At 39.8% G+C, this 24149-nt stretch overlaps 1 protein-coding gene across 16 annotated transcripts; it reads right to left on the reverse strand.

The window, feature by feature from the left end:
* Positions 1 to 1022: 1022 nt before the first annotated feature.
* On the reverse strand, positions 1023 to 23847 carry LOC135486650 (band 4.1-like protein 3). Of its 16 annotated transcripts, XM_064769608.1 has the most exons (19): positions 23726 to 23828; positions 21719 to 21778; positions 21151 to 21174; positions 16725 to 16893; positions 16123 to 16309; positions 15357 to 15660; positions 15036 to 15137; positions 14814 to 14856; positions 14136 to 14256; positions 13687 to 13951; positions 13013 to 13263; positions 12538 to 12707; positions 11788 to 11817; positions 11285 to 11418; positions 9829 to 10005; positions 6989 to 7123; positions 4514 to 4870; positions 4199 to 4220; positions 1023 to 3506 (listed from the first exon to the last, which is right to left on the reverse strand). In XM_064769608.1, exons 2-18 carry the CDS (start codon positions 21770 to 21772, stop codon positions 4215 to 4217), a joined length of 2529 nt encoding a protein of 842 aa, XP_064625678.1. In that variant the 5' UTR covers positions 21773 to 21778; positions 23726 to 23828; the 3' UTR covers positions 1023 to 3506; positions 4199 to 4214. The 16 variants fall into 16 exon arrangements, with proteins under 16 accessions (XP_064625678.1, XP_064625677.1, XP_064625681.1 ...); XM_064769607.1 differs by lacking the exon at positions 4199 to 4220 and having other exon boundaries at positions 23820 to 23847; XM_064769611.1 differs by lacking the exons at positions 4199 to 4220; positions 21151 to 21174 and adding an exon at positions 18325 to 18408.
* Between the last annotated feature and the right edge of the window lie 302 nt (positions 23848 to 24149).

Here is a 24149-nt window from a genome sequence, read left to right on the forward strand (position 1 = left end):
AACTTTACAGCTTTCTCAAAAGCCTTGGATGATCAATTTCATTCTCGCGTGATAGCAGCTCGAAGCAAGCTTCCAAGACCCCGAAGCTTCAAGCTACAACTGAAGAGGCCCAAGGGACCAATCCATGGAAAATCAAACAAGATGCAGATAGGGAAGAAGAATGAGCATCGCCTGCCCCTGGAGCCAGGCCGTTGAGGTGCTTTGCCCGTGCGGTCTCTTCGCCTGCCTGCCTGCCTGCCTGGCCCTGGAGCTAGGCTGTTGAGTAGCTCGGGGAGTAGCCCTGCCTGTGCGGTGTCTGTTCATTGACTCCAGAGACCCGTCGTCATGGGTTTGATGTTCGTTGAGCTACCGAGTCTGACCTTGTGCGTGACATGATGTCTCGCTCTCTTGAGACAAGCTACAATGAGTGGCCGAATTCTACCGGGTCTCTTTGCAAATACAGCATATTCTGACTTAAGTACTCTAGTAGAAGTTTCGGATTAGAATGCGACAGTTTGCCTGGCGAATCAGTGATGCTATATTGTGTCTTCAAAACTTCAACGAGATAGCCTGCCTCTTGTCTTTATAGAAGGCACTGCGTCTTCAAACCAATGTTGAGATAGCTTTCCCGGTGTCTTTGAATTAGGGAACGTATCATTGTCTTCAGCCATTGGTGGAGATCGTTTGTCTCTGAATCCGAGATGGCCAGTACTGCCTCTTCAAACCTGGTTGGGATAGTTTGTCTATCTCTGAATCAGAGAAGACATGGCGTCTTCAACTGGGTTTGGACGGTTTGAGTCAGAGAACGTATTGTGTCTTCAAACTTCGTTTAGATAGTGTGCTGGTGTCTCTGAATAAGAGAAGGCATTGCATCTTCAAACCTGGGTTGAGAGAGCTTGCCATGTGCCATTTTTTCTTCATTTTTTTTTGGGGGGGGAGAGCCCTCTTTCACTCACAGATTTCTGTACAGTAGGACAACCAGAAGATATTATTACCTGGACAAACAGAGATGCCAAGACAAAAAGCAAATCGATGGTCTGATATATGTATTGTATTATTTTATTGAAATATTATGGTCTATGGTACAAACTTACTATCATCCTGTCTACATTGGCTGCTTCACAGTAGGATTTAGTAATAAGACCGAGCGAGCAAGTTACAATTTCTTTGCTTATCAAAAGCTGTTAGCATGTTTGTTTCAAGAACTTCCGACATTGTTAGGTATTGTCAATGAGATATTCAGTGTTGCCACCTGCAGAGTAGGTGATAAACCAAAATAAGGCCAGCACAGGGCCTGGTGGGTCAAAACAAGATTTGTCGATGCTGGTGTTAATTTGGCACCAGCTCCTTTAGTCAGGTCCATTAGTTTCAACACCAAGTAAGTGACATAACTTGCTTTGAACAACCGGTGTGACAGCGGATATAGTCCCCCTGGAGTCATAGTCCGGTAGCATTGTATTTGACCAATTAAGCAGCATGATCTATTGTACCGCTTACCCTAACCAAAACATTTAGCAATGCGGGCTATTGTTACACGGACTATCAGCCCTAGGACTACTATCCCTTGCACACCGGGTCCTTATTTGCCAAGTAACTATAACTTGCTCCCTAAAGTGATTTAAGATAAATGCACATTATGTAATCTATTATAATGTTGTAAACGATATGGCCAAATATGTTTTTGCTTGGATATGTCTACATTGTATATGATCTAGGAAGGTACAATGTACGCGAAGCTCGGAAGATGGAGTTGTCTCATAATACTCGGTGTTAAGGATTTACGATTCTCTGGGGTGAAAAAGAATCACTGAATTTCAGGATAATTGAGAATTCTGGAGTTTTAGTGGTATTACATCAACATTGTAGTCAATTACATTTTAGCACTACATTCTGTCTTACTCTCAAAACCAATCATCTTTTAGCGTAGTAAACTTTCAAATAAATTTTCATTGGGATAAACTATTAATATAGGGTATTTTTAAAGTGGCCGATTGGTCCAAACCACCTCCCAAAAGTCAACATTATATGTCTCATACTATATAGTTCCAGACTACAGGCATATAAATTCTAACTAAATAGCCCTAAGGACGATACAAATGCTTCATATACAAAAATACATAATGTCCCAAATAATATATACACACAGAATAATATTGAACCTCTAAAATGTTTACAACAATTTCAATATCAGTCCAGTTGAGTTGGAAATTTTATACTATATTCCTTCATTTCGAAAACAGGCCTCATCATTTATTTTATCTGTATAGCAGGCCCTCCTGCATAGATTATGTCATTCAGCTCTGGAATTCACTTTGGGTAGTGAAAAAACAGCTCTCCTACAATTTTCAATATGAATGTCTGGTTCTTTTCCTCACGCAGTTGAAGCTGACTGAACTTGATATGTGTGTATCTGAGTGTCTAAAGCAACAATATCAGAACACTAGGACGTTTTTTACTTTTGTAGCAAGAATATTTCTTTAACAGACCCAACTAACTCTATATTATACAAGGTGTCTGGAAAAAAATGTACATTACAAACACATGGCAGGAATACTTATGTCCACAAAACTACAAAATATGATATGGTCCAACAACAGTTACAATGGTTACAAGTTTTTAATGTAAAGCTCACAACTGGAGGGATTTCTTTTGTAGCAATAGGAGGGAGGTTTAGATGGACTAAAGACAACAATAACTACAGCTTTCAATCTGCAATTTGGACAGAAGTTGACTTATAAAGGTATAAATAGTTTCAATTGAGAGTTTGTTTTGATATGATCCAATTGTCTCCGGAAATATTTGTGAACTCATAAAAAATATTACAACATGCAAATTTGAAATCAAAAATAAGATTTTTGGACGAATGAACTTGCACAAGCCCCAGGTATACAGCTGTGAGGCATTCTATTGGTCCATTAAAATATTCTAAGCTTCCGTCCATAAAATCCACTGATACAAAAAGCGCTAAAATACTGTTATACTAAATGTTCAAATGAAAATATACAGGATAAATAGCCCTTGATGTCATTATTTTCATTTAATGACAATTTCACAATTGCAAGAACTTTCAAATGCTATCACGAAATGAAAACAAGGCAATAAGTTACCATAGTAACCAGTTTATGAGCTGACAAATTGGAAAAAAGACTTTCAAATCCAATGTGATCCATTTTTAGGGCGTATGGATAAGTGTCTACATGTTCTACGCCATGAGCCTCACGAGATCAGGCAGAGAATTCCCCCGTCAACCATTGAGAGAATGAAGGCATCCAAGGTTTTTATCTTCTATGCTGTGCATCCTTTTTTGGTGCAATACCCGTAAGTATATAAAGTTCATCTCGAAGTTTGACACACAGATGACCCCTGGAATGTGTATCAATGCACAGCGTTCGTCTGCCAAATGATACTTTTCATACAATGTTTGATGGTCAGCCTGTCAGTTTTACATAACACTTGATCCACGACTTCAAACTGCCCTCTCAAAGTCAGCGTGTTGCTCTTCATTTCTTAGACTTGGCAGCTCATAACTGAAAGAGTAGAAATATATACAAAATGAATCGAACTTGCCCGAAGAATAATCTCAAACAACTAGAAAATGAATAACTTTGGACTCACAAAACAGTACCGGTTGGTGTTACTTGTACCAACCATGATCAAATTTTAAGACCCATGTCCAGATTGAATAAAACATTCTTATCAAATAACTGGGTTATGTCAAATGATGATAGTGCAGGCAAATGATCATGTGGTCGAGTCAAATGATGATATGTGTCCAGTGTGCTCATCTATTCATGCTCATTGCATTGGCCATCCAGCCTCTCTATTAATGCTCTTTAGACTGTATACAGAATATGTCACTTTACATACAGAAGTTTCTACTCATGCTCATGCTGCCTGCATAAAGACTAAATGAAGAGCCACTGAATGTACATTGTTCTGCTTTCAGGCTGTCTGTTACTACATACATTTGAAGAACTTTTCAGTTTACAATACAATACCAAGTTATAAATGCTCCCTGTGACTGAACATTATGTACAGGGAAGACTTCTTAAAAGCACTCGGGGACAAGATGGTCATGTACACGGGATTCAAATATGGAAGAACAGATGAGGATGAACGATAGCAATCTACAGAGTATGGAGTTCAATGCAGGGATTGCGGTGAATGGGAAAGGGGCACTATGTTTTCGAAAATGCTTATAAAGGATCATCATTAATACCTCAGAAGTATTGGTACTATATCTGCAATGGAGTATGGAAAGGTAACAACGTGAAATCATCATTCATTCGTTCAAAAATGTTTGCGACAACACTTTCTGAATGGCAAAGATGGCCACGTAACTTTAAGTCACAACAAACACTGGTCCAATACAAGAGCTGACCTACACCATTCCTGTCACTGTTCAGCTCCTGAACCAAGGACTGGTAATAACTGGATAACTGATAACTCGAGTTCAGAATCAATTCCTTACAGGCAGGGGAAAATGCTCTTCCCTGATTACCGGACAAATGACACCTCATTAGTGTTCCCTTACCATATCTGATTCCAAGACAGGTGCGACAGGAGCCCGGTACTCTAGCGTAGAGTGGGCAACTGGTTCATCCCCGTACACATGTGTTTCGGTCCTGTACTCTAGTGTAGAGTGTGCAACTGGTTCATGCCGGTACTCATGTGTCTCGGTTTTGTGCTCTAGTGTAGAGTGGGCAACTGGTTCATGCCGGTACTCATTTGCTGCCTCGGTACAGTACTTCGCTGTAGAGTGTACAACTGGCTCATCTTGGTCCCTATATTCGTATGTATGGGTGACCGGTTGGGTCCTGACCTCAAGCGTCGGTGTCACGGGTGCAGCAACAACCACTTCTTCACCACGTTCAACCTGTTCCTCGTTAACCTGAAGAAAGCAGATATCGATTACATATGGAGTGAAAATGGCGGATGTTTTCAATTTGATGTCTTCCATCAAAAAGAAACATCACAATTCTGAAAGTGTTGCTTTGACCTCTTCACAAGTAGATTGAACCTCGCGTAGTGCAACAAACTCGAATGCTTCATAAGAACTGAAATGAAAATCCACGAGAAAACTTCAAATACTGTAAGCTGTTCGGTTACAATAAAAGATATCGGCTTCCCATCTGAAGACAACAACACAGTAGACATTCATCACAATCAGTGAATAAAGGACTGTCTATACGATTTTTGGAAAACAACTGACATTAATGCAAAAGTCTAGACATTGAACACACTAAACCTATAGGAGTAAATGTGAAAAAAATTTGTGTAGAAATGAGATGTGTTTCAGCGTTGAACATGTTGGAAGACTTTTAAAGGCTCAGTACGTCTGTATGGGATATGAAAAGTCCCTGTGATTACAATGGAGATGTGCACATGGCAAATGTACATTCGTCCAATGCCGTATCACTTGACCTTGATGAGGGCACTGGGCCATTAAAATCGTCTTCTTGTGTGTTCAATGTCACTCAAAACAATCAACACTTTCTTTCTTTCCAAGCTCATCCATGTTTGCAATATTGGACATGAAAAGTACACAGCACCAAAAGTTTGAAACCGCTAATCAGCCAATCCTTAAACACATGCAATTTCGAAGTCAAGTTTTCTGGTCCATGAGGTGAAAACTACAAAACCCAAAAAGGAGAATATGCAGTTCCTGAGGGTTTTATGATAATACCAAAAGCAAGAGAAAGTCAGGATGTAAGGTTAATGGCGTTGGCCAACACCCATGGCTGCATGTCGAATGGTGAAAATAATTCTCTGCAATTTTAAGCAAACACAGCACAAATTAACAACAGAAATGTCCACGAGTGGCATTGGAAGAAGTCTTTCAGATTGTCCTCCCACAGATGACCATCTTGAGGGATATCAGTGGCATACTGGTTAAAGCGCTGGGCTTGTAACTAGGAGGTCATAGGTTAGCATCTTAGATGGGTCAGCAATGTTTCAACACTGTTCTTGAGCAGGACACTTCAACTTTCCTAGCTATTATGTTTCTCAGAAGAGCGTATCTCGACCATCCTGACCCCCAAGGTCTTGCAAGGGCAATGTCAGTCTTGGTGGTCCCGATTGGTGGCTTGACTTGCCTAACCCCTTGGCTCAATCTCTGACAATACACTTCTTTCAATACAACTTCGTGATGAAGACATGTGAGGAGGAACTTCATGCAATGGGTCAGCCTTCCGGATGGAAAGGGGTCTTTGAAACTAACAATTGTTATTGTAGCAGTGTCGAGACTGTAGGAGAAGATTTATGATAATGATAATAATATGAGTCTTATATAGCGCAGTATCCAACCATCAACTGGCCGCTCAAAGCGCTTGGGGATATCATATTATTACCCCGGTCTCCACAGAAATCAATCAGGGGTTTCAAGGAGCAACCCCAGAAGGTGCTCACTTGAACTCGACCAGTAGGGGAACTAAGCAGTGACTCGGCTGGGAGTCGAACCCACGACCTCCTGATCATGAGGCCGACTCTCTTCCACCGCGCTACCGCTGCCCTGATACTACATGCACAAGGGGATATGGATCTAACCGCTGTTTACACGGAATATGAAACTGCAGCAGGTGGACTCTGTGACTGCAAACACAAACCGCCATTACTTAACTTCTAAAACAAGGCGTTTGAAGATACCAGAATCACAGCGATCGATTAACCCCCAATCAACTGACACACACAACCTACGAAAAACACATCACCCATTCATGTCCAGGTTATATTAGTGTTTTTGGTAGGTTATATGGGAGCTGTTTCATGGCTCATTATCTGGTTGATTTAGGTATCTTCACATGCCTGTGACCATGTCGTATAACAGAAAGTGTGTGGGCAGATAGAATATCCTTCGATCTGTTTGGAATATGCTCTATGGCAAAAAAATTAAAAACCTTTTTGCCCAAAGCATGAAGTTTTATAAACAAAGGGAAGCTAAAACTGATGAGGCCAGGTGATATAGGTGAGCAAAAACAACTAGAGTTACAACACTAAACACTTCATTAACCTCATCTAAAGAGTGAGGGGTTTCACTGTTCAGCAGGTCCGGCCAACCCGGTGGGTGTAGGTGTCCATCTGGATGTTGTTTCCTTGGCTCTCCTTTTTTAGCTCGGACAGGTCTCCTAGACGCTGCTTGAAAGTCCTGAGAGAAAATTAACAGATATTTCGGTTACGATAAAGCTTTGAAACCATATATCACTTCATGACTTTGTGAAGCATATCGTTGAAGAAGCAGGTCAACAAAATTGAGAAAAGATTTTAACCGATTACTGGCTTTTCTAGAGACATAGCCATATTTTCACAGAAGATTGGCTGGTAACAACTACAGTAGAACCTCCCTTAGCGGACACCTCTCTATTAAGGACACTAGTTTTGGTCCCAAATTGATCAGATCCATTCAATTTGACCTCTCTAATCGGGACATCTCTCTATTAAGGAGAGCACTTGCCACTCTGTAGGGTGTCCTTTATAGAGAAGTTCTACTGTAGTTGATATATTCATACATGTCAACTATATTCATTATGCAAGAGTTAGTTTGAAATATAGTTAGTTAGTTTCTAAATTCTAGTTAGTTTGATGCTATTGAAGAAATTGATAGCTTACAAAAATACATTAGAATCAGATGTTTGCACTGTATCAGAATTTAAATATCTATCAACTGCAAAACTCTCAATACCAGAACCGGTCAATACTAAGTTAAAGCACTAGCACTTAAAGCCATCTAAAGGTAGAATAAAAAGAAAGTTAGATTCCGTCTACAATTTGCAGGCGGTACACTGCCTAAACCAAGATCAAGAAACATGCAATGGAAAAACTGACCATTTCCAAAGGAGCATTAGGGGTCATTACTATACAATAAGGTTTGCACTCGAACAGGTGGGGAAAATCTCCTCAAACATTCCCATCCCAATATCAATGGCACTTCATTTAACTTAAACTAGTTTTTAACATGACTGTCTTACACTCACTCCACTGCGATACTTAATCAAGTGCATGCGTAACCAGATACAAAACTCAGAAATTTTCTTCCAACTCTGGAATGAACATATGTCGAACTTGGTACAATCTTGAAATTTAGTTATATCTTCTGCCAATTTAAAGTTCCCGAAGGAGAATTCTATCATTGTCACAAAATGAGATAGCTAGGTGATATACAATAAGCAATGTGAAGGGCGAATTGACAAGGAGGATACACAGACCATGGGATTGTGATGAAATGGCCGTAATCATAATGGTGACATGAGCCGTATTCATAAGGGGACGTTCATTAAGTACGTACGCAACAAGGGGAGAAGGTATTTGTAAATTCAAGGTTCACTTTGCATACATGTGCGCACAGGCGGGCAGGGTTTTGAAAAGACATTTTGAACATTTCTTTTTGCTGTAACAAGTACATTGACCACATACAAGATCACCTGACAAACTTTTTGCGTAAGTATGCAGGTGGTGGTATGGGCTCAAGAGTATGTACTGACGTCAGAACTGTGTGCGTACATACTGAATGAATGGCTCTAATGTGCAGGAGTATTTGGATAGAATCTCTAATCTCAATTGCTGCTATGTCACAACTTGAAAACATCCACAATATCTTTGAAACAAGATTACAGGCAAACCACTCAACCTTTTTTTTTGTTTCACCACAAGTCTTGTTCATTTCCTTTAAGTAGTGGTCATAACATTTGGACATTCCAATTCATTACAAAACTGACCTTAAAAATATGTTCACCTATTCTGATATTCATCAGAGATTGGCTATGACACAGTTTCTATAAATTTTCCACAGCTTAGCGAAAGAAAGGCAGCACAATATCCCCACCAAGTAAAATTCAAATCCACAAGAGTTTCATTTTAAATTTAGGTTCCACAAATGGATTCGAAACTGAGAGCACCATGAGTGCTGCATGGATTTAAGCATTCAATAAACACCACGCATGCAACCCGCAACTGGGCGACTACCCACTACCAGAGACAAGTACGAAAAGCCGAGTTGTGAGACGCCCAGACGTAGACAAGGTTTGTCAAAATAAAGCATAGTGAAGGTTTTCAAGACGCACATATACAAGCTGGTTCAATCTAACTTGATCAATTCCTAATAGAGTTAGAAAGAACTGCCAGATGTTCATTGATGTGCAGTGGAATTAGATCAAGTTGGGAGGAACCAAACTTTACACATTGTCACATAGGAACAATTTAGCAGTGAGAGAAATTCATATAAGGGCTCTGAAGTTAACTCCTTTTTCAAATTTGGATTTTTGGCATTTTGAAAAAAAATAGAATTTGCTTTGGAGAAGAGATCAAAATCAAATCATTGGAATAGGAATTGGAATTATATTTCAAAGCTTCACTTATGGAATAGATTTGAGAACAAGGACTGTTAAGATTATTAGGACAGATTAAAACTGAAAAACTTAGGAAAAAGGAAAGTGAATGCAAAAAAGCCCAAAACGTTGATGTAGGTAGGCCTATTTTGATTGGGAAAGATAAAGAGGAAATCAAGAACCCTATTGTTGATACAACAGGTTTGTCAATGGCTATTTCTACCGATAGTTTTTAAACTATCAGTTTAAGAAGTACAATTTAGTTGTAGTCCACAGAATGCTTACAACAAAGCCATGAAGCTGGTGTCACTCAAAGGATTGTGGGATATACAGGGGGTTATATCGTTACTGGTGAAAGGGTCTAACAACTGCAGCTAATACGCCACTCAAAATACATCAAGATGAAGAAGAAATAATCTGAAAACAAAACTAAACCAAAAGTTATTCTCCTAATAAGTAAAGCCCAGAACCTTTATATGAATTAAGGATGCCAAAAATAAGACCACTGCATTAAAGAAAAGAGTTAGACCTTGTCAATGGGTGACTCGCAGAGACGTTCTGTGGACGATATCACATAATACTCTTTCCTGGTCCGGGCAGACCCTGCTGGAAGGTTGTATAACGCAACATAGGGACCTCGTGGGGGTAATGAACTGCACACACTCGAATAGTCTGGTATCGACGATGTCACACTACCCTCAGCAGGCTGGTGCATTAATATCAAGAAAGAGAGTGCTTTATCTAAGTGGTACAAAACCAGTCACCGTTGGGAAGGAATTCATATCCGAGATTGAAAACTGGCCACCAAAGTTGAGAAACTAGTTCACAACCTTTCGATAACTTAGCATACACTCGTCCTCTGCGTCACTACGCTTCCAGTGAAGAGTCTTAGAAGTTAGCAGCTCAACTCCAATGGTATAATGGAAATCTGAGAGCAACTGTTAACTTCAAGCTTACTGCATGCAATGTACCAGAAACTAATAGCTAAATTCTTCCATCGCTGTTAGTTTCCCAGCATCGCAGCACAATCCATGCACATTTGTATCAAAGTGCAGTTATATCTTTTAAAATCAAATCGTTGCAATGAATCTACAAACAATGCTAGATGTATGTACAGAAATGTGCTTAAAACCATGCTTATAAAGCTAAGGTATCAGTGTTGGAATAAGGTTTGTCACCCCAGGAGGTCTTGCACTTAAAACAACGGACACAAATTTGGGCGGAGGGGGGGGGGACTTCAGTTGATTGAGATTAGCTCAAGGATCAAATGAAAAAAAACAAGCGCAAAAAAAACTAACTGTTTGAAAAATGCCTCGTCGACTGACTTTTTAAGAGTATAGTACATATGTATTTTCATTTTTTGGTGTCATACTTTGGTGGAAAATGTAGATTACCAAGCTAGCGACTGAAATGGATGCAACACATTTGCATTGGGATATGAACCAGTTCTAATCAACGAAAGAATCTGAATATTAACAAAGTTAAGCACAACCATGGTCATCTGGAGACAATTCCCAACAGGAATTGGAGTTAAGAGATTAGAAACCCGAGGTTTCAACACAAAGAACAAAGCAAAGAATTTCCTAATGAAGGTAAAGAAATGCCAATCAAAAGGACACCGACAACTCCCATAGCTATCACAAGACACCTACAAAATCAGGAGTAGCAGACGACATTGTAAACAAAAATAATTAGAAAGAGGTAAACAGACAGAGATTCTCAACACCGCTGTTTATAAACGGACATCAATGTCCCACAAATGCAAAAAAAAGTTGGCCAAGGTCAACACAAAAAGCTAATATTTTCATGGAAGAGAATTTACAGAAAAGAACCCTAAAAAACCTTAACTGTACCAGAGTCAATTGTTTTAGTTGCTCAGTGCATCGGCGAAAGCAGGGGCAGGGGCAAACCTATCCCAAAACTGACACCGTCTATATAAGCAGACGCTGCATGATATTTAAACGTGTGACTGGAGTCTATCTTACCTCTTCTAAAGTATGCGGCAGGTGCAACTGATCGGAGCTGCCCGATGCCTGACGGAAGTGTCCTGGTGCATAGCCTGCATCACTCCGGTTCAGACGAGTGTTGTAGCCCTGGTCCCTGTCCAAGGAGCCGTATCCTAGACAACAGAAAAATGCAATTAATAAAGGGGAAAACAAAAATCTTTAGATTTAAAAAAATTTGAAAGCTGCCAACTTTTGAATGGCAATGCATTGACTAGCATCGGTTGGTAGAGTACCTGAATTGTGTTCTGTAATGAAAAACAGAACCATATCAAAAATGCTGTTCGTAATCTAATTTGCACAATGTGATCAAAATATGTACGTTGACAAACTAAATTAAGAAGCCCCTCCACCTCTTGCTATGCAAAATCACATGAAAAGGGTAAGCAAGCGATATAATCTTTGGTTAGTCTTAGCATGGAAGTCATGCACATGATAGCACTAATTTACTGTCAGTTTCATCTGCACTATGGATTCATAAGTACCTTCAGTTAAGTTAAGCCGTGTGAGAGAGCCTGCAAGAGAAGCATGGATAGCGTTTGACAACTACAAGAAGCATGAGGAGGGTGGCACTTAGGGCGGGAATAAGGCCCTGGCTGTTAGTAAATCAGTGAACAGCTTATTTCCTTCACTTCTTTGCCGTACGTGATGATGATTAATGAAGCGTTGATTTCACTCTCTTCCTTCCATTTTCTTGATTCATAGTAATACCGGTACATTTGTATAGATGGTTGCACCGAAATACCGCTCCGCACCGGTGGTTATCCAGATTTCAGACAAATTTGTGTATTGTGAGATATAGATCCGATGTCAATTTTGTCAATTATGAGATTTGACGTCATTTTGGCAATCACAACCAACATTCTGAGCTATTCTAGTTTGAGGACGGAGGACTATTTGTAGAACACTCCACTTGACGCTGAACTCAAGAATTAAACTTGTTAAGAAAACTTTCAGAAGGATTTTTTGAGAGTATTGGAGTTCTCAGTTGCATCAAAAATAATGTGGGTTGAAAGGGATATGAAGCAAAGCCAACATAAGAGGTTCAATGATCAAAATATTTATAAAGGCATTCTATTAGTGCACAAAAGATTAGGATAACGGCACGCGATGCACAATTCCAAAGATACATCAAACATGAAGCTCATTTTGAAGATAAAAGCAGATTATTGTAGCACTAAAGCTGTTATCAAGCTATTATTGGGACAACTCCAACTAATCAACCTGTAACATACCTCCAACATTCATACTTCTGGACTTCCTCAAAGTGAAAGATCGGTCGATGGTCGGGCAAGCGTCATGGACGTTGGCGATGCGTGACTGATGAATGGTGCGTCCAGAGTAGCGGAACTTGGAGCCAAACTTTGGCAGCAGGTGCTTGAAGCGGACCTCCGGTTCCTTCTTCCTGCATAAGGAAATAGACAAGACGTGTAGGCTCATTGAGTAATTTACACCAGACCATACAACGCATGGGCAGCCCGAGCTGGCAGCACTTTCCTTGTATGGTTGATAATTATACAATTCGTGGTTTAGAAGGTTTCCTTTATTCTAGTGTGGGTTGCAGGGGGAGGGACATAATGACGTTAGGTCATGGTACAGAAATATTTCTCAATGAAATATGCTTGTCCTTGACTTCATGAAAGGGTTCACACAAGAAACAACTTTTTACTGGTACTTGGCCTTTTGCCATTCTTCTTGAAGAAGCCTTACCTAAAGAACGTGTGCTGCTCCACTGCAACTTTCCAGAGTCGCTTGGCCATGATATGGTTGCGACACTTGAAACCGATCGTGTTCTCGAAATGTTCAAACTCGCCCGGGCGAATCTTGAGGAAGAAGCGATTCTTTTTGTACGAAATTTTGAGTATCTTTGGCCAGGGGAAGCGATTGATTCGAAGTTTGTCCTTGTAGACGTTGACTCCTGCCCAGCAGATACCAAGCATCAACTCAACATTTTCCGAGTCCTAAAACAAAATGAGCGTTTAATTATCCCTGGTACTACTGAAAACCAACAAATTTTTGTAATTCACAAAATAACAGTTCTATATTAGCCATCTAAAACCATAACTTCTGTTGCAGTTACAAAGTTGGTAGCCCTGAAAGTTTATTCACTGTTGCCCATATACCTTGGTTTCAAGTTGTGCTCCTTCTCACCATGTCCGATGACAGTTGGCTGAGAAGTCTGGGTAAGGATGTAGGATAGAGTTTCAGGGTACTTGCCAGTGGGGAGACATTAGGTACAAATCTACCCCATGGTTTGAAAGTGGTGGCTGGGAAGTGAGCATGGGAAATGTCAAGGGGCTGAAGTAAACTTTGAGGCCTGATCACATCCCAAGCACCACTCTGACAGCTTTGAACTAGGGCTCCCTTTCGTTTCTCTAACTTACCCAGACCTGGTGCAGGTCCACACCGTACATCGCAAGCTTCATGGCATTCTCCAGGAAGTGAATATCGGCCTCTGCAGGCATCTGACCTTTGTGGACTCGGTGAAGGTCGGCGATCCTCATGAGCAGTTCTGGCGTTTGATTGGGGACGAACTGATAGTCGCTCATGTAGACGATACCCTCTGCAGTTTCTGGTTCATAGTCACCGAGTTCTGATTGAACTGTATATGACCCAAGGATGGCACCAGTCAGCATCGAACAGGGCAATCTACAAAGAAAATGCTGATGTCAAGATATGGGGATATTAAGATTCTACCAACTGGCTCATGAAATCATCATCCAGAGACTGAGAGTAGAGAAAAGGAATTTCAATTCTATAGGGACCTTTTCGCGTGGATTACCGGTACCAGTTAACTACAAAGAACTTCCAACTATCCAGTTTTTGCACTTACTTCCCGATGTTGATATCATTTCTAATCTGCTGACACAAGAAGTATCTTGTGATGTCCACTTTCATCACTGTCGGCTCAGGAGCGTAGAACTTGACTCGGAACTCAAAATCCCAGTCGGACTCTGGAAAGACAACACAAAGTTGGTAGTCCTGAGAGTTTATTCACTGTTGACCATATACCTTGGTTTCAAGTTGTGCTCGTTCTCAACATGTCCGCAGTCAGTTGGCTGAGAAGTCTGGGCAAGGATGTAGGATAGAGTTTCAGGGTACTTGCCAGTGGGAAGACATTAGGTACAAAAACAATGTTGACATGCAAATCTTAAATACTTCTTCTCGCTTACGCACTTTAAAGAAATCAGCCGCATAGTTTTTGTACGGCGACCACAAAGGATGTGTTAACTTACTTCTGAAGGTCATGTATTCATCATCACCAGCCCTGCATCTTATCACTTTTGTGATCAGGCCTAATTAGTTCAATCAAAGGCAAAACCAAAACTGAAGTAACATGAAAGACGGTAGCAACAACACTTCATACATCTGTAGTAACCCATCCATCCAGCACTCATCATTCTGTTGAGGAAATGCTGCTATTTAGTACATCTGACAAAATTTGGAAGTCTGACTTCTTAGTCGCCTGTTTTCAATTCACATTATCAAGTGTAGGAAAGACTGTACTCACTTTTCAACTGATGACCTATTTTCTTCTCGGGGTCCAACCAGAACTGAAAATATAACAGACATTCAAGTAAAAGCAGATCACAAATCCTATTCTAAAAGCAGCAAGGGGAAAAGGAATTGTCACCAAATAATCTGTCGGCTGACGTCACACGCGGTTTGTGACTGCAGTCATGAAAAGCATTGCAGTTATAGAACAAAGACAAGTGCGGTTTTATCTACCTACCCAAATCTTTTCACTGACGTACGTCATACCGAAATAGTCTCGTTCCTCCAGGTTCTGATTTTCACAAATGACGTCATGGAGGACCTGGCCGCGTGCGGATTTCTGGAATCGATAACAAATTTGAATTAATCAACAATTACAAAGTAACCAAAATACCCCTTTTGGAAACTGCACTGGGTTCGAAATTGGTCATTTACATTGAATTCGACCTCTGTAATCAAGACACCTCTCAATGAAGGACAGCATTTGTCAGTTCCGAGGATATCCCTAATAGAGAGGATCTACTGTAGTTCACTTTTTAAAAGCAGCCACATCACATACCTCAATCTCTATCTCGATAGTCTCTCCATCCAGCATGAGTACCCTCGCCAGCATCAGTCGTGGGTTCCTGACCTGCGGCCTCGGCGCAGGCTTCTCCTTCTTCTCCTTGGGAGTCTTCTCTCGTTTACTCTGTCGTTCCATCTTCTCTCGTTCTCGCTGCTCTTTTTTCTCTTCACTGGTCTTCCCCTTTGCTTCTTGAGCAAGGCGAGCCTTTTCCTCTTTTTCCTCCTTAGCTTTCCTTGCTTTTTCTTCTTTTTCTTCCTTGGCAATTCTGGCCTTTTCTTCTTTCTCTACTTTAGCTATCCTGTATATATGTAAGAAGTTGTCAAAGCAAATGACAATTGCAGCAAGGTTACCTGCAGTAACTAGAACTGTCAATTGAGTCTGCAAACAGACTCTGCAGTCTCCAGCCAACCATGAAGCCATAGTGTACACTTATATTGCAAAAACCCAATGCGCCTATCCACAATCCAATAGAGGCTTGCTACCGCTGGAGATACAAGTGATGACATACAGCAAGTACTCGCAATTAACGATTTCTAAATTTCGGAGGCAAACACAATATCAAGTCAATTGCAAATTGAAAATGAGCAAATTCAACAACAGATTTCACAGTTCATAGTGTTCACATAAACAAAATTCCAAAAAGGTTTAAGGCTACACCTGGGATAGGATGGGTTTAAGGTTAGGATTGGACGGTTCGAAATCTCAAACGACTCCTCAATCTGTTCCCAATAAACCATGAGTTCCCACTTCCATGGCATACCTGGCCTTTTCTTCCTTTTCTAGCTTAGCTAACCTCGCTTTTTCATCTTTCTCTGCCTTTTTGGCCTTCTTGGCTTCCTCTTTGGCCGCTTTGTCCGAAATCGGATGCCAGGATTCTTCCTCTCCAGGTGCTTCTTCCCCTGTGGGTGCTTCTTCCTCTTCACCGTCGAAATCGTCAGGAGCTTCTCCTACAACAGCAATTCATCATCATCAGCATCATCATATTACTGAGAGCTTTAATGCATAAATGACCTTGCTGGACGCTGGGCTTGAAATACCTCGGGCAAAATTCCCGGCACAAAGGAACCCCAGTAAGGTCAGCACTTTGTCGTTCACAGGCCAAGCTCAGGTGAGTGCTGAAATGACGGCAGTCACACAATACCCGAGAGTGCCTGTGTAGAGACCTATAGTAATGACAGTCTAAGCGCTTTGGTATTGGTCCTGCTTAGTGTATAGTGCTACCATATATCGCTACCATATATCCACGGCAAAGGCCCATTCCTGGGCCACGATGCCTTTTTTTGATGATGATGATATATATGCAACCGCAATTACTAAAATTATGAAAACCACCATTATTATAATTATCATAAACTGACTTACTCTTGACAGGAGAGGATGCTACGATATCACTATTGAAATCCTCAGGGTCGGGGAAATCATCATCATCTTCGTGGTGGCGATTGTTAGCTCTGTATCTGGGCGGAGTATGCTCCGAATCGCTCACCGTCTCATCAAATGACGGTTTGTTGTCAGAGTCCTGAGTCTGATCCTGTAATGAAGGAAGAGAATAGATCATTGGAAGACTTATCCAATCAATGGGACTCATCTGATGCAACTTCTTAAAGGTCTACGTGTTTGCTAAACATTTGAAATTTGTAATTGAATTTGAAAGTTTCAAATGCTGAAATTTTTGCTGATAAATTTCAACGCTGTCATTGTGTATACTGATACTCATGAGTCATGAACTATCAAAGTTATCACCAAGATATCACATAACATGAGTTGACATTACAGGTCGCTTCATAACCACTTTTCCCTTTGTCAATTCTAAGAACACATTAGACTACAAAATCACTCTTTCTGTGGAACAAGTTGAAAATGCCATAACTTTTTACATTTTGAGGTTGGTCATTGCGAACACTGAAATGTAATGCACGATCTAACAAGACAAGATGCAAAACTGTACAAAGGTAAAAAAACCACCACAAGAAAAATTTGAAGAACTGAAATAATGCAACGACACTGCCAACCAGGAAACCTTCACGTGCGTTTAATTACAAGTTTTTCAAGACCAGCAAAATTTGCAAAAATAATGTCTAAAATAAGAAAGGAGCTGCTTCAGACTGGCAATTCACAACGCTGTAAGAAATTGCCGTGAATATTTCCTGGTTAACAGTAAAATATTTATCTATCAAGAACAGCCACATTGCACTGACAACAACAACAAAAACATTACTTATTGGCAAAAAAATTGACAAATTTCATTTGAGGAAAAGTATCATGAAATGGAAGAAGGTTAATCTGAATATAATACTGATGAAAGCTTACATAACTATAATATTTGTAATTATTTTCCCTATTTGTCTGTAATGAAGTGTAAGTTCAACTCATTTCATTATCAAATATCCGATGGAGAACTGAAATTGTAAACTTATGTCTTTTTAAAAAGAAGTATTTTTAAGGTTAATGGGTACAATTACATCATTTTGATGCTTTGATGCCCCAACCTAAAAAAATTAATTTAACTTCAGGAATATTGTTTCATTTTGATTCACATCACAAACAGAGTACGGTACAAAACAGAATCTATGAGGCAACCACGGTAACACAAATACAAAAGCATTCTAAATTTTCTCATCTAGACGTCTGAATTTCTGGATGGTCTGAGGTTCCCGCATCTAGCAACCATATACTGAATGGATGTTAATAAGAAATTGTAGCAAAATCGTACCAACTGTACAGTGATAAAAGTATGGACCATGACAGATCTGGTAAGTTTGCCTTTTTTGCCTTTCAATTGAAAAAAGTAATCTTCAGCCATGCCAAGTAGAACCAAGCTACCACCCTATCATGCACATGATAAACCACAGATTTCTCCAATCACATAAATAATCGCATTTTACGCTGTTTTCCAGACAGAAAAAAAATGTTAGAAATAAACTGTGTAAACACATGCGTGCATAAAAACAGAAAATCCTACCTTGCTCAGAGCTCCCCTCAAAGGTTTAGTACCGGAGTAAAGCAACTTGAACATGACTGTTTTACTCTCAACACCGTTTTATCACTGCCGGTATGAATTAAAGACGGGGAGGAAATAAGTAATCGGAGCTCACAGGTACACAGGACGGACAGGTTGAAATCACACTGAACACATGTTTACAACCGCATGGCTCACAAGAAATTAACAATAATGATTTATGAGGGTTTTGTGGACAGCTAACTCAATATACATGAACCAGGAACTACCTAGGGTAACTGGGCCGTACATGTATATGACAAATACCCCCACAAGTTAGGCGCGTCAAATATCCCCACGAGTTAGGCAAGTCAGTTTACCTTACAGTACACATTTGACAGCTCAGCCAAAAAAACCATCAAATCATCACATAAGTGTTAAGTAGGCTATTTTAAAAGATGTTTCCGTTTCAAAAATGTATGTATCTTTTGTTTTTTCAGAGATAAGAACTGAGTTGCCCGAGTTATATCAGTTAGCGCGTGGTTCAAGCTCTGGCGTCACTTTTATGAAAAAGATTTTTGTAAAAACCTACATGTAAATTTGATAGCTACCTGAGCAGCCATGAATTATCCCCGACCAACACCACACTGCTCAACAAGGACCTGTGTTCCAGTGATGGGTGTGTATAGCAAACAAGTTCGCTGATAAATTAAAAGTGTACCTTGACTGCTGAGTCATAAACCCGGACTCATGGAAGCTGAATCAAAGATCCTATAGACGATTTAGTAAATCGATCATGACCTCATCGGAGTATAAGTCTCATCTCAGTTCAGTACCACCCAATAGTTGATTTGCTATAATGATTCACGAATACACACATGGATATCCCTATGATAAGTTTTCTATTACTAATTCCAACGGACAGCTGTTACGATAAGTACTACATTGGTTATTTATTCATGATTGTATGCATGTGCACATCAGGTTGTCCTCAAATAAACCTAGCTCATTTTGAATAAAAATTTTACTATGGAAATAGTGTATTCTTACTTTATATCATTGCAAGTCTCCTGAATTCTGGAAGCGCAGATTTCCATTGTCATCTTAACTAATTAAGAATCATTGCCCTGATTCTGTCCACATTTTAGGGGAATTTGATAATTCATACTACAGAACCTCTCTAAAGATACCCTCGGGACTGAGAAGTGTTGTCCTTGATATAGAGGTGTGCTGATCAGAGAGGTCAAATTGAATGGAAACAACTAATTTAGGGCCAAAATTGGTGTCCTTAATAGCGAGGTTTTCCTTAATAAAGAAATGGCAGCTAGGGGAGGTTCCTCTGTTAGTGTTCTGCAGTGCAAATATGCCAGTGAAATAATGCATAGATGTCCTCAACACAGAACTTATCGATTGAGACAAGGCGATTGAGATCAATGTGTCCTCTGCAGTATACACACACACACAGGATGAGTACGCAATGTCTGAATAGGCATTCCTTTATCAATCATGGACGCTAGCTATTAGATACTCTTTAGATACAATTAGGTTCACCAGATCTGATGAGAAGCAACTGAAATCATCACCAATTGGTCTGACTTATCCTCATCCTTGCTCATCCTCAACCATGAGTACAATGCCTTACATCAATGCCATTTAACATTCGAACTAAACAAGTGTTGAACACTCACTTTATAACTTACATAATTCATCAAGAGGCATACTTAGAATTCCTTTTCAATCAATTTGCATTCAAATAAAGGAAAATATTGCCTATAACAGCTAGCCATGCAAATTCTGCATAACACTGTAAAAACATGCAAGGATTGGAATCTCACTAACTCCATGTTCCGAAAAAGATCTGACTAATTTCATTAGCACTTAAGTAAGGTAAAGTGGTACAATTATGCCTAGTACACTTTTAGCCCCTTCTGTGCAGATGAAAGCTGGCAGTTCACATCTAAAATGCACACAACTTTACTTGTTCCACGGTTATAAACTGTACCACTTTACCATTCATCTCATTATATAGAAAATTGAAAAAATCAAATTGGCTAGCATACTGAAATGAACAGTCAAATTTGAAAGACATCAAGCAATAGTATGAGACTGATAGTGGTTGTCAACCTACTGAAAGTAACACAACACGCTCTTTACCAAGAGGACTGCCCTGATTTGGACAAAAAATAACGTTACTGACAGCACTTAGCAGCCTCACCACAAACTAGTGTAACATAAATCCTGATTTCAACCCATTTTTCACTTACCTAGCTGATAACAAAAATCGTACATTACGATCTAGTTTCACGATGACGGACCCTGTGAGCTATGGATTATAGAAATACAGCTCCCCTGGCATCAAGCATTATGTGTTACACTGTACAGAGCAGTGCTGCTGCTTGAAATAGTAATCAACCAATAGAAAGGTGGTCCAAGCTGCCACCTTGAGGGCAGCTAAAAAACTGATTGTGAGCCTCGGCTTGGCATAGCTTTCAATTAGTGAGGAGACAACTGAAGTGCATCACAAACAGACAATTGTCTAAAAACATCATTAGAATCCAGTTAGCATGGTTTGAGATGTTAGTTTGTTAGAGGGGGTCACACCATATTTGGTCAACAAAAAGGGACTCGGTGCTATCCAAACCACACCCTGGAGGGTCAGGCCATAATGTGTCAAATCAACGGTTCCGGGTCATCTCGTATTCCAGAACGCCGAATCCTTCAATCATGCGTCTAGGAAAACAGCGCTCCGTTGCTTCAAAGATGAAGGAATACAGGATGACTCAGAACGTGGATTTGGAACCTGGATTTTGATTCTCCAGGGTGAACAATTGACATGCAATTCTAACTCACTTGACGTAGTTTCAGTGCAACAAACTACAATGAGAGGAAATCAGACAATCTCAAACAATGTAAAGATGCAGGGATGTACATGTAATTGTAAATCAAGGCAACATTTAAGTTTCAGACATTAAGTTGGTTTAATGGAAAAAAACCCAGAAATATGCCAATGCCATGCCTGACATACACAACAGACCAATCAACCACTTACTGTTTTATAAGATGAACTCACTAAAATAATCAAAAATAATTGCAAATTTTTTAACTACATGGACAACGATTAAAATCAGTTTTTTTCCCATTCACATTTAGAAGGAGTGACAACAAGGTTTGTTTGCATGATTCATATCAATTTTCACGGAGAACAATCAGTTTTACTATAAATTGGCAGATTTTTGTGAACGTTTTATTTGGCAGATTATGAAAATATTAGAAGCTACCAGAAGATACATATCATGTATAATGCACCATCAACTATTTAAACATGTCTGCTTCTGATAAGAGAGGCTAATTTTTCAACGAAACAAAGGTTATGTACAAGTGAGTTGAGCCTAACAATGCAAGGATCATCCATACTCACATGCTCAGATGATTCGGACACAATGCTTTCATGAGGTTGGCTTTCCATCTCCATTTTGATCTGTAGAAAAAGAAAACAAAAGTTTATTTTGTAATCTTATTTTGTGTTATTCGATAATCTATGGTACCAAGGTATCAAAACTCAACATCCAACTATAATTTCTTTGCAACAAACAAGTTCATGCGCTCATAGACAATCTTACGTGGTAGAATAAAGTTTATACAATGCTTTTTTTTGGGACAGGAATTTTGCATTTGGGATACCATGCTTATTGGTGTGTACTCAGCTACTAAACTACTTATTCCAATAATTTCTCAGGTTTTGACAGATGGGCTTTTGTTTTTTTCGCAGACTTCAAAAAATTAATCACTTAAATCTTACATCAGAAGATATCACACCCAAAGACAATCTAATTGAAAATGAGAACTAACTGGGCCTATTTTCAAATCAGGAAATTAGTTCGAATCTGTATGCATTGCTTACATTAATCAAGGGTCCCATGTAGATCAGTGTATAGTTCATTTCCCCACCTGTTTGTCATCAGTATGAGAAATACTTCAAACGAGGTCAGTCGGGCAACCAATAACAAATGGCCAAGTACATACCATATCATATGCATTATATACCATACACTAGTAATGTAAATATAGATGTGATAACCTGCTAATAATATATATATATTGTTGTGTATACATAACACAAATATTAATAATAATTGATATACATACATGCCCTCAAAACCAACCAGACTGCAATGGAATGCTTATCAACAACCGTTTTCATCTAAGTATCTTACAATTTTGCCAAAAATAAACAAGGAGTGGTTTTTACTATACTGTACCTTTCACAACAGAAACAATTTTTAAGAGACTGTTTTAGGTGTAAATGTCCTTCAAACTCCCCCCAAGTCATGATTGACGTTGTGGTCAGAATGAATTTTTGAATGGATTGATATGGTACGACAGGATGTCAAGATGGACGATTTGAAGAAGTTTGTTTGCGCGCTGACCAGGGGTCCACCTAAGGTGCGTCCGACACTCTGTTTGCGCGTCCGGAAGAGAAAGCGCGCGTCCGGAACAATTTCCTATGTCAATATGAACTTATTGTTGCATTAGATGGCTTAAATAGCATTTTAATTCCATGTAGAGAAAATAAAATTGAAAAAAATATTTTTGGTGACTTTGTATTTTACAATTTTCAGCGAGGTGGTTAATTGCTAATGCCATACTCATATCCCAACTTCCTTACGTGCCTTCTCCTGTTGTGGTCGTCTAAGTCGGTATGAGTTTGTCTTTGCGTGCCGTGGGATAAGGGGCAATTGTAAAATACAAAGTCACCAAGGAGATTTTTTCCAATTTTATTTTCTCTACATGAAATTAAAATGCTATTTAAGCCATCTAATGCAACATTAGGTTCATATTTACATGGGAAATTGTTCCGGACGCGCACTTTCTCTTCCGGACGCACAAATTGTTCCGGACGCGCATTAGGTAGACCGCTGACCAGTCATGCGCTTCCCCCTGAACAAAGGGTTACATTGGCTAGGCCTTCCGACAACTAAGTGTGCGCATTTGTTTTCTTTTGGTCCTGGTTCTGTCTTTGTCTCCAAGTTCCACGGTACGATTTGGAGAGAAACTTTAGAAAAGACAGCAGGGCGGGGTTGGCCTACAAGTTACTCTCCTGTGGTTGGAAGTGTGTACTGCACTGGATCAATTCAATGTGGGCGTGATGGTCAGTGTAGCACCAGCATTAACCAGAACTGCACACCATACCAGTCTGCTGAATACTATATTTACACAGATTACATAAATTACACGTCAACCACCTATCCCAAACACAAACCTGAAACCAAGCACCAACACTACCGAGCAGTTTGAAATGATACGAGAATGAGACAAAAAAATAGGTCACCAACTTGACCCGTTTTTTATCGCATAATTTCACCAAGATTCAAATATAGAATTATGACAAGAATAATGGCAAGATGTGAAGAAATGTCTCATGTACCTTTCTATGCTATAATGTGGTTACGATCTGGCACAGAAGTGGTAAAATTTGGATGAAATAGAAGACCACTACACTTGTTTTGTGACCTACATACCAGTGTACGTTATCAGTGTGCATTATATGTGCTTATTTCAAGAGTAGGTTTTCGTCGTTATTCGGTAAACGGTGTCATCCGCGTTACCCGTGATGTTTAGTTAGCTTGCCTTTCAACAGAGAGCAGCACCCCCTAGTCACATGTTTGTCGGGTCACTGTAAAAACGGCCAGGGACAACCACGACTAATATGTAAAGTCAAGAACTTAGTCAGCCCCCCTTTAGGTCGGGGGAGCTCCCCCGAACCCCCCTACGAGCATATGTTAAGTGCAAGCTCTAACAACTACAGCTGTTACAATGGGGGGACACCCCCAAACCCCCCTCCGTCGACA

Source organism: Lineus longissimus, chromosome 4 (genome assembly GCF_910592395.1).
Source record: "Lineus longissimus chromosome 4, tnLinLong1.2, whole genome shotgun sequence".
NCBI lineage: Eukaryota > Metazoa > Nemertea > Pilidiophora > Heteronemertea > Lineidae > Lineus > Lineus longissimus.